At 28.7% G+C, this 12,253-nt stretch overlaps 2 protein-coding genes across 2 annotated transcripts; one reads left to right on the plus strand and one right to left on the minus strand.

The window, feature by feature from the left end:
* Window positions 1–8,156: 8,156 nt before the first annotated feature.
* On the minus strand, window positions 8,157–8,795 carry HELRODRAFT_166787 (hypothetical protein; the record flags this gene model as incomplete). The annotated part of the gene is made up of 1 exon (XM_009011998.1): window positions 8,157–8,795. The coding sequence occupies one exon, from the start codon at window positions 8,793–8,795 to the stop codon at window positions 8,157–8,159; it is 639 nt and encodes a 212-aa protein (XP_009010246.1).
* Window positions 8,796–11,448: 2,653 nt separating this feature from the next.
* HELRODRAFT_166788 (hypothetical protein) lies at window positions 11,449–12,087 on the plus strand (the record flags this gene model as incomplete). The annotated part of the gene is made up of 1 exon (XM_009011999.1): window positions 11,449–12,087. The coding sequence occupies one exon, from the start codon at window positions 11,449–11,451 to the stop codon at window positions 12,085–12,087; it is 639 nt and encodes a 212-aa protein (XP_009010247.1).
* Window positions 12,088–12,253: the final 166 nt, after the last annotated feature.

Genomic DNA, 12,253 nt, shown 5'->3' on the forward strand with positions numbered 1-12,253 from the left:
TGTCAATAGTATGAGCCACTGAATTATTCGCGCGCAAATCACAGAAATGCGCCAGATGTCACACGATCGCCAACAATTCACAGCTTAACTTGATTTATCTAACCACCTACTCCACCCACTAATTCAGAGCTCCAACTTCCCCTTCTCTATGAAATTGTCCGTTCCATATATATTCCTCTGTCTGGTCGTGTAAGCATAATTTACAATCGTGGAAAGTAAAACAATTCAATCAATCTTCGTTTTGCGTCCAGAGACCCGGTTCCCCGAGGTAGGACGTTAATAAACAATAATTTCCATAATTCAACTGTAAAATATTCGTTCTTGCTCAATACATTATTATTATTGTATTTATGTATTAGTGCATAAGCAAGCATGTGTGCATAAATAGATCTCGTGCGTGCAACGCACATTTAAATTTATTTTAAGTTTTTATAACACTTTCGTATAACCTACATCTAAGCCATTTCATTATTATTATTTGGAGCGAAGATATAAGAACACATCTCCAAATCATTATCAAATAAATAAATAAGTTTTTAAATAAGTTGTAATTCAAATAAATAAATTTATTTGAATTACAAAACGATAATTGATTTGAAATACAAAAACTTAACGAAAAATGTTAAAATGTTAACGAAATTACAAAAATGTTAAACTTAATGATAATTTTAGTATTGCTTCCAAACTTATAACGTTTATTTCATAATTTTAAATAGTTTCGTGCTCTACTTTATTCGTACGATTTCTTTCAGCAAGTCTCAAAGGCCCTTTAAGCCTCTTGTTTCCTAAATTGTTGTTTATCTAAATAAATAGAAAAGAGTAAGTATGTGTTTATTGTAAGTATGTATATAATACAGGCGCAATAGTACGTTATGCATGTCGACGAGGAATGCATTTACGTTTGTGTGTTTGATCTGTAAATGCGCAAGAATAATTTTACGGGCTTAATTTTTTTTTATACTTTAATTAACCGATCTTTTTTTTTAAATAATTTTATCAACTTGGTTCTTTTATGCACTTAATTAGTTTGTATTAATTTTCAATTAACTTAATGAACTTTACATTATTGTTTTTTTCTCATTTATTATATTTATAAATTTTTCATCATTTAAAAAGAATAATAAAAAAAGAGCACCAATAATTGAAACAAAAGTAAAATTTAAAATAAGCCTATATTAGGAAACAACATAACATAATTAGAATCCGAAAAGATCAGCCGTTTAAATTAATTAGAATAGAAAATAAACTTGAATGATGACGATGTTCCAAATATAGCTTAATTTAATTTTAAATATTTTAAAAATTATATATATATCATATTATATATATATATAATTTTTTATTAATATTTTAAAAATTATATATATATTATATTATATATATATATAATTTTTTATTTACAATTTAACGATTTTTATTAATGGAGACCTGAAGCAATGCTTGTATGGCCACCTTCAAAAAAAATAACATAACGTAATAAGACCAGAAATAAACAAAACACTATATAACATAATTAGTAAAAAGAGATGTTGCAAAACTGAAATTGTTCAATTTACTTTAACATGAAAATCTCTAAAATTAAAGTTCTAATCAATTAAAATATAATTTTAATGTTCATAATATAAAAACCAAAGTGTCATGAAAACATATTGATGAAATATAAATGATATTTAACATAAACTTTAGTTTTATATATTTAGTTAAACAGCAGAAAAATATTCAAAATTTAACAGTATAATTATTGATTTCTTAAACTTAATTATGCTAGACAATAATTTTATATTAGAAGATAAGGAGGATTATAATTTAATACCATAAATAAATAAAGAATTAGAGAGCAGATCAGTTCTTACAGTTAGAACATAAAATTCAGGGGTATGTCTCTTAACAATTGAGTTAGATTTAATAATAAATTCATGGAAATAACTATACATTTTTAACTTAACCATTTTATAAATAAATATTAAGATTCTTAAAATGTACAAATAATTAATTGATAAAATACCAGATTTTTTGAAAAAATAAGTTATATGATCAAACATATGAAGATTATATATTATTCTTATAAAATAATTTTGACACCTAGTAAGGATTATTATATGTGATTTTGAACAATACCAACAAACATTTGCAACCGGGCTTGTGTAAATGACAATGAAATTGGCAAGGTGGGGTGTGACCGGTGAAAAATAAGAACAAGTTGAGGTGGTATATATATTGGTAATAGACCATAATTTTTACAATGTATTCTATAAATTCTACCGAATATTTGGCGTTAATATGTTTGTAGTTCGTTTTTTCTATTTTTCTCACTAAAGTTTTTTGGTGAACTTTTAGGGTGGAGACCTAATGTGAAACATTATATGTATTTTGTTTTTCTAAATAATTTTTTAATTTTAATTTTTTAAATTTCTTGTAAATAAAATTAAGTAAGACAATAAATAAAGTGAACATAGAAATAATAATGTGATTAAATCGAAAATAAAATTTGATTTAGGAAATTATTTGTCAAATAGAAGCACCAAGTTGTAACACCAATGTGTGGATTACGTCAAAACAACAACAATTCATGTTACTACACTATACACTCTCAGGCAAAATTTGTGCAACCAACAAGTGAACTAATATTATACCGTGGACTACTTAAATACTGGACTACGAAAATAAAACATCAGAATAAAATTGATAAAACAAATAAGAAAAACCCCAAAACCAGCAAAAAAAAGAATAAAAAATTAATGAAATACTAAAAAAATTAATTAAAAAGTTAATAAATGTATCTGTAGAAGAGATAGGAATAAAAAAATTAATAAAACAATTAAAAATTTATTTTTAGAGAATTAAAAAAATTAGAAACATGAAAACCAACCACTCTGTGCGAAAACGAGCTCATTTAATAATAACATTTTACTAATCATGTTAAAGATAGTGGAAGAATACTTTTTGAAACCGTATTGAAAATCAATAAAAGAGTGATTTTTTTAAATAAAAAATTATCAAACGGATATGTACAATTTTTTTAATAACTTTTGATACACTGGACTAATTGGGCAGTAGTTACTGACTGTTTATTTACAACCTGATTTAAGCAATTTAATTATTTTACAAAGTTTATATAACATGATGGAAATTTTCCAGGTGTCAAGAACAGTTTGATTAAATGTTTTAATGGTTATAAAAGTGTGTGGTATATTAGAATAAGATAAAAAATTTGATTTGATATTTACCCGAGCTTTTTGCTTTTTATAAACTTTTAACGATATCGTGAATTTCCTTTTTATTACTTTTTGTCAAATAAAAAGAATTGAACTGGGAATCACCAGATATTTTGAAAATGAAAGTTAAAAATTTGATCTTTAAACTGCAAATAAATTATTAAATTTGTTTCAAACCACGTTCTTGTTTGCAATCATATTGTTAGTTTTGTCATTTTAAATAATTAATCTTTATTCACTACTATTTCGATTTAAGGTTGATCTAAATAGTTTTCATGTTTTAATATATTTGATTTATTTAAGTAAAATTGTTTGTGATAATATATATTTTTTGCAAAAATTTAAAATTTAGAAATAGTTCTTTTGTAATTTAAATATTTTTGTTTTCTAGGTTACTGTTTTTAATAAATATTTTATACATCTTATCATCTTATTTTTTCATTAGAAAAACGTAATAAATCAGGGGCGGGCAAACTACGGCTCTTATGCGGCCCGCGAAGCTATTTTATGCGACCCGCGAGGACTTGGCAAAAAAAGGTCATCAGTAAGACATTATGATTAAAAAAAGGAACCACAAATCTTAAAAAATTTTCTCCCGGGTCAAAAAAAATTGAAATATAAAGGTAAAATAGTTCTCAAAGCGGCCCTCACAGCAAAAAGTTTTCCCACTTTTGTAATAAATCATGAGTCATCCAAGGTTGCTTAAATATAGAAATAAAATTGAAAGGAACATCGGCAAAAAATAATTAATTGCATATTAATTACTTCATGAAAACTTAAAGCCAACATCAGTATCGCTAACAATGGATTTTGGGAAACCAACCAAAATGAAAGACAATTGGGCTGATGAAATTAATGAGGCTGAATGGAAAATCATAAACCAAAATGGGTCAAACAATTAAACAATTTTCACCTCTAATAATTTTTTGATTAATTTATGTTTTGATAATATAACTTATAAAGAAAACCATTACTCTTCATCCTTGTTAAACCTTGTTCATCCATCTTCAGTCAGTGTCAACCTTTAGATTTTATCAGAAAGAAGATTTAAACAAATATGTAAATATGTTTTAACATAAATATGAACAATAAAACACATATATTTTGCACGAACTGCAGAAGTATGTCAAATCAAATAGACAATACCCAATATTTTCTTGTAATTTATAACTTAGATTTGACGTAATCTCATATATTGAGACTAGGCTAATTTCAAATAATAAATTTTTAACAGTTGACATAAATATGGATATACAAACTTCAAATCAAAATGCAAATAATTTACTATACATTTTATTTTCTGTTTCCTTATTCGTGCCAACCAGAGAAACTAGCACAACAAAGACGACAATAGATAACATTTTCTCCTACAATCTGAATAAATACTTCAGTGCCACGATATCTGTAGACATACCAGACCACTGCCAAATTTTTATTTCGCAGCGTTTTAGTGTACAATATACAAACAATGGCAATGAAAATATTTTTTCCATAATTTCTCGTCTAAAAATATGGACAGTATAGTAACAGTTTTGCACCAACACAATTGAGACATCGTAAAAAAAGACTGATTTCAATAGATCCTTTGATTTATTTTAGCAGCGTTGAAAGTCTACACCAACAAACGCTGCCCACAAATAAAAAAGGAGCCAAAAAGTAAAAAATGATCATCCGTTGATTACAAATGACATCAAATAGCTAATCAAAAAAATAATATTGATAGTTTAACCAAAAGTTAAAAAAACCCTTTAATACGAAAAAACAAAAAGAATATAAAAAGAAACACTGCCAACAATATGATAGATACCGTAAAAAAATCCTTGTGAAAAATTATTTAAATCATGCATCAATGACATCAAGTCAACATGGAAAAATCTATAAAGTTTAACAAAAAAAGGAAATAAAAAATACGCTTATTCACTACAACAATGATTTCATTAATTGATAATTCTCAAAAAAAGCAGATATCTTCAATAGATATTTTAGTATTCTTTGTAAATGAAACTGTCGACGTCCCTAATGCAACCAAGAATCAATTCTTTTTTAACTTTTGAACCTATTTTTATGGGAAAGCTTTTACTATGCACTAAGAAATTATCTAATTAAACATTTAGACAATAATCATCGATCAAATAAAGTTTAAAAAAACTATGCTATCGATTTCTGATATAGTATTACATTTATTCAATAAAATTATTTCCACTAATGTATTTCCAGATTGCCACATGATATCTAAGGAAGTTCTCATTCATAAACCGGATCCATTATCTAATGATATCACTAACTAGAGACTAATCAGCATAGTTTTATGTCTGTCAAAATTATTAAAAAATGATAAAAATTAAAATCAAAAATTTTCTGGAAAGAAATAAAATAATTCACCACGCGCGGTTTATATTCAGAAAACGCAGTTTTAACTTTATATGTGATACTGTTCAATTCCTGAATAAAAAATCAATCTACACTGTCTGTATACAAAGATTTTACAAAAGCTTTCGACAGTAAATCATCATAGTTTGTTCAAAAACTGGAACACAACGGTTCAAAGTAGAGTCGACCTCTTGCAACTCATCAAATCATATCTAAAAAAAACAGGAAACAATAAGTAATAATTGACAATTTTGTATCACAAACTACAAATATTTCTAGTGTGGTTCCCCAAAAAAGTTTTTTTTAACTTTTTTTTTAACTTTTTTTTAACTTTAATTTTAGTTAACTGTGTTTTTTTTATTTTAATGGTAGCCTCTCACAGATTTTTTACTTTAACCTCCGTGCCGTTTCACTTCAGAAATAGATTTTGATCGTATCGGGTCTTAGTTGCTTCGCTATTCATTTTCAACTTCAGGCGGGTGTATTTGTAGATGCTGATTAACCGCTGACGGAGATTGTCCACATAATCTGTTATTGACTGTAGAGTTTCGGGTGAGACTTTATTCACGGTATTTGGAGCGTCAATAAAGTCCTATCCAATTTTGCTGATGCTTTGGAGGTCGTCTTTTTTTCTTTGAGGGTTATACAGCCATACAAAATTCGATGAGGTTAAATTCACAATGTTTCTCATTTGGTCGTATTGAGTCTTGGTTCTTTCGCTGTTCTTTTTCAGACAAGTGTATTTGTGGATGCTGTTTAACTGCTGACGTATTCGGCACAATTCATATAATACTGTATGTATATATATATATACGTCCAATATATTTTATTTATATATGTTGGTAATAGACCATAATTTTTACAATATTCTATAAATTCTACCGAATGTTTGGCGTTAATATGTTTGAAGTTCGTTTTTTCGATTTTTCTCACTAAAGTTTTTTGGTACTCGTTTAGTTTATTAAAATTCAAAATAAACTTATTTTTCGAATTCATGCTGCAAATAAGGCCATGTCTCGATTCCGAATGAATCATCATCAGTGCTCCTCGCTGTATATATAGGGAAATATTGACTTTGTCAAGATGAACTTTGACGTTGTAAAAATTAACTTTGGTGTTGTAAAATTGAACTTTGATGTGAATTAGGTGTCAGGTTTCTTTATTTTCTTTGGTCTCCTTTTCTTCATCGATAGCATCATATTCTTCTTTGTCACTATTTACGATGCTAGTTTTTATTACTCCTTTGTTTTCGTTGTTGGTTAAGCGCCGGGTTAGAAGTGAAGTTGAAATTTTTGTTGTATATTTATTTTTGGTTTACTGATGTCAATTATGACTGCTTCTGCAATTTTAAGATGCGTGTAGTTGCTGTTCTGGTATATTACTTTAGTGTTGCTGTCGAGGATTTCACGGCTAATTGTGATTGAGTGTGTTGAGTTATCTCTAGTACTGTAGACTGAGTTAAAGCGTAATCACGTAATATATGAATTTAATTGCCCCTTTGACGGCTGTGCACGTCAACATGACTCATATATCGGGATTACTACTACCTCACTGACTAGAAGGCTTACGATGCATAAACAGAGTGGTGCTATCAAATCTCATTTGGACTCAACACACTCAATCACAATTAGCCGTGAAATCCTCGACAGCAATATAGATTATATATATATATATATATATATATATATATATATATATATATATATATATATATATATCGGTAACAAATTTTCATTTAAGCATATTTCATTAAACACGATGCTTATATTATTGTTATTTAATTTTTTATTAAGATTTTCTATTTTTCTTATTAGTTTTTTATAATTATAATTTAAATTAAAAATAAGAACACCAATATTCATTATATAATTATTTATTAAGCGACGTTTCGAATTTTATAATTCATCTTCAGGTAATTTAATATTAATTCAAATAAAACATAACAATAAACTGTGAGATGACGTAATAAGAGTTGAGCGCGAAAGTAACGTAACGATTAAAGTTAAATAACGTAAGTAGTTAAATTAAGTATAATAAACAATTATTTTGTAATATAACATAATAAAATATATCATATGTGCAATATTATGTTAATAATAATAATAATAAATTAAACATTTCGTGATGAAGGTAAAATAAAATTGGAATAAATTTGTTTGTTCAAATTAGGTTTATAAATATTAATAAATAGGGATTCTAAAATTTGTAGTCTGTTAAAATTAGTGTCTTTCATTAATATTTTAGTATTTTCTTCTAATTTTTTGCGGGATAATTGCTGGTTGTGGCAGTCATGGTAGTGTTGATTTGGAGCTCCGATGTTCAAATGGCAGGTTAAACGACGTGTCAGTTTTGTGGTAGTCATTCCAATATAAGAAGATGGACGAAGCCTACAGTCTTCGTGAGGACATAGAAATTGGTAGATGACGTGGGAGTGCTGTGTTGTTGCTAGTTTAACGTTGGGACTATTTTTTATTAGTAGTTGTTGCGACTTAAAATTTTTATAATAAATAAGAAGGTTTATTTTTTCATTAGAATCAACTGGATGGACTCCTTTTTTAATGATTTTTCTAATTATATATTCGTCTTCTTTATATACGAAGAGCTCATTAAGTTACGATAAAATAAAGTTAATTTTGCACTGTCGGTATTGTTGTTTGAGTTGTTGTTATTGTTATGAATGGAGTTTGCGATAACGAGATTGTCATTGATTGTGCTGTTATCATTGTCATGATCCACATGGTCATCGTTATTGTCGCTGTTATTGTTGTTGGAGTTGGTAATAGAGTTTGCATCGTTGTCACCGACATGATCAGCAACAACGTCGTTGTTTGAGTTGTTTACATTACTGACAAGATTATTGGAAATAACATGGTTGTCGTTGTTGATTAGGTTATCGACAATGACTTGTGCAATAGTAACATGGTTACCATTGTTTTCGTTGTTATTTATGTTATCATTATCATGATCATTGATAATACGTCTATCATTATTGTTCGTGTTATTATCACTTATATTGTCGTCATTGTTGTTTGTGTTGTTTCTTGTGTTGTTGTCAGTGTTGCTTGTGTTGTTATGGCTGTTATGATCGATAGAAACGTGGTTATCATTGTCGGTTACATTGTGATTATAACTTGAGTTGTTTTTAACGTTTTCATTGTTATCATTTACCTTAATATTATTATTTTGAATCTTTCTAATTTCATTGGTCATTATTTTATCTATTGTTGAATTGTTAAAATTATTGTTGACAAGGAATTGTTTTATTTTATCGAGTTCTTTACGAAATTCAAGTGGTTCAGAGCTGTGTGAATATGCCCGTCTGACATACGATATTATCACACTATTCTTATACCGATCTGGATACTCGCTATTTCCTTTCATGCATATCCCGTTGTTGGTTGGTTTGACGTAAACAGATGTGCGAAATGTGTTGGGTGTTAACTGATCAATTAAAATATCAAGATAGGTCAATTTATTGTCATTACTTTTTTCCACAGTAAATTTTAAACATGAGTTAAGGTGAAACAATTTATTTAGCTGTGTTATATCTCTCTCAAATTTGGTTATGACAAATATATCATCGATATATCTACAATATACGAGAGGTTTACGATAACGCTTGAAGATTTTGTATTCAATTGTTCCCATATAAAAATTTGCGAACAAGACTCCCAGTGGAGACCCCATAGCTACGCCATCGGTTTGCACGTACATGTGTCCAGCGGGGTATACAAACGGTGACTGCTTCGTGCATATTTCTAACAAACGTTGTAGATCCTCTTCTCTAATATCCAAACATGGAGTTGTATCATCGCGATATACTCGATCAAGTATGTATTGTAATATCAACCGGCACGTTTGTGAAAAGAGATTCGACGTATTCGGGTGTGTTCATCAAAACATATGACGCTGACTTGTCGGCTTTTCGAATGGTTATATTGTTGTTTGATTTAAGTTGCTTGGCAGCATTTATAAGTTCTTTGTCGCGTATTTTACTATTATAGTTACCTCTATTTTTATGGGATTCTGAAATAAGGTCAGGGATGAGCGATTGATTTATGATGACTTTCTTATCATTATTCAATTTTAAAATTTGATCGATGAGCACTTCAATTTTAACTCGTTTTTGTAAGTTATGTGGTTTCTTCAAAATATGACAGTTTAGTCCTAAGTTTAACAAACGTTTTTGATGATAAGTCAATTTTATATCTGACAAATTGACAAAACCTTGTTGAGGACGAGGAAATTTGAAGTTACCGCCATATAAACGAGATAGTTTATCAATTATTTTATTTGTTGATGTATTAAAATGTTGATCGATAATATTATTTAAACTATTGTCTATTTTATTTTTAAGTTCAATATCAATATCAATTATATTATTCCATGTTTCATACGCTAGGTCCAAATCGTGCTGTAACTCATCACGAGTTTTCCGCTTATCTTCAATTTCGCGAGATATTAAATTTCTTCTGTAAGATAAAGTAATATCCTGAAGTTTATTTGTTAAATCGTAAGTTTTAATATCAGTAAATTTCGGTAACAAATTTTCATTTAAGCATATTTCATTAAACGCGATGCTTATATTATTGTTATTTAATTTTTTATTAAGATTTTCTATTTTTCTTATTAGTTTTTTATAATTATAATTTAAATTAAAAATAAGAACACCAATATTCATTATATAATTATTTATTAAGCGACGTTTCGAATTTTATAATTCATCTTCAGGCAATTTAATATTAATTCAAATAAAACATAACAATAAATTGTCAGATGACGTAATAAGAGTTGAGCGCGAAAGTAACGTAACGATTAAAGTTAAATAATAGTAGTAGTAATCCCGATATATGAGTCATGTTGACGTGCACAGCCGTCAAAGGGGCAATTAAATTCATATATTACGTGATTACGCTTTAACTCAGTCTGCAGTACTAGAGATAACTCAACACACTCAATCACAATTAGCCGTGAAATCCTCGACAGCAACACCAAAATAATATACCAGAACAGCAACTACACGCATCTTAAAATTGCAGAAGCAGTTCTACTTGACATCAATAAACCAAAAATAAATATACAACAACGTTAACTTACATATGTACCTGACAATTATTGTGTCAAAAGATCAACTGATGTCATCAAATTGTTGAAAGCAAATCGAGATTCGGGAACGATGGCTTCATATGACGTCGAATCTCTTTTCACAAACGTGCCGGTTGATACTACAATACAATACATACTTGATCGAGTATATCGCGATGATACAACTCCATGTTTGGATATTAGAGAAGAGGATCTACAACGTTTGTTAGAAATATGCACGAAGCAGTCACCGTTTGTATGCCCCGCTGGACACATGTACGTGCAAACCGATGGCGTAGCTATGGGGTCTCCACTGGGAGTCTTGTTCGCAAATTTTTATATGGGAACAATTGAATACAAAATCTTCAAGCGTTATCGTAAACCTCTCGTATATTGTAGATATATCGATGATATATTTGTCATAACCAAATTTGAGAGAGATATAACACAGCTGAATAAATTGTTTCACCTTAACTCATGTTTAAAATTTACTGTGGAAAAAAGTAATGACAATAAATTGACCTATCTTGATATTTTAATTGATCAGTTAACACCCAACACATTTCGCACATCTGTTTACGTCAAACCAACCAACAACGGGATATGCATGAAAGGAAATAGCGAGTATCCAGATCGGTATAAGAATAGTGTGATAATATCGTATGTCAGACGGGCATATTCACACAGCTCTGAACCACTTGAATTTCGTAAAGAACTCGATAAAATAAAACAATTCCTTGTCAACAATAATTTTAACAATTCAACAATAGATAAAATAATGACCAATGAAATTAGAAAGATTCAAAATAATAATATTAAGGTAAATGATAACAATGAAAACGTTAAAAACAACTCAAGTTATAATCACAATGTAACCGACAATGATAACCACGTTTCTATCGATCATAACAGCCATAACAACACAAGCAACACTGACAACAACACAAGAAACAACACAAACAACAATGACGACAATATAAGTGATAATAACACGAACAATAATGATAGACGTATTATCAATGATCATGATAATGATAACATAAATAACAACGAAAACAATGGTAACCATGTTACTATTGCACAAGTCATTGTCGATAACCTAATCAACAACGACAACCAATTTATTTCCAATAATCTTGTCAGTAATGTAAACAACTCAAACAACGACGTTGTTGCTGATCATGTCGGTGACAACGATGCAAACTCTATTACCAACTCCAACAACAATAACAACGACAATAACGATGACCATGTGGATCATGACAATGATAACAGCACAATCAATGACAATCTCGTTATCGCAAACTCCATTCATAACAATAACAACAACTCAAACAACAATACCGACAGTGCAAAATTAACTTTATTTTATCGTAACTTAATGAGCTCTTCGTATATAAAGAAGACGAATATATAATTAGAAAAATCATTAAAAAAGGAGTCCATCCAGTTGATTCTAATGAAAAAATAAACCTTCTTATTTATTATAAAAATTTTAAGTCGCAACAACTACTAATAAAAAATAGTCCCAACGTTAAACTAGCAACAACACAGCACTCCCACGTCATCTACCAATTTCTAGT

Source organism: Helobdella robusta (assembly GCF_000326865.2).
Source record: "Helobdella robusta unplaced genomic scaffold HELROscaffold_10, whole genome shotgun sequence".
Lineage (NCBI taxonomy): Eukaryota > Metazoa > Annelida > Clitellata > Rhynchobdellida > Glossiphoniidae > Helobdella > Helobdella robusta.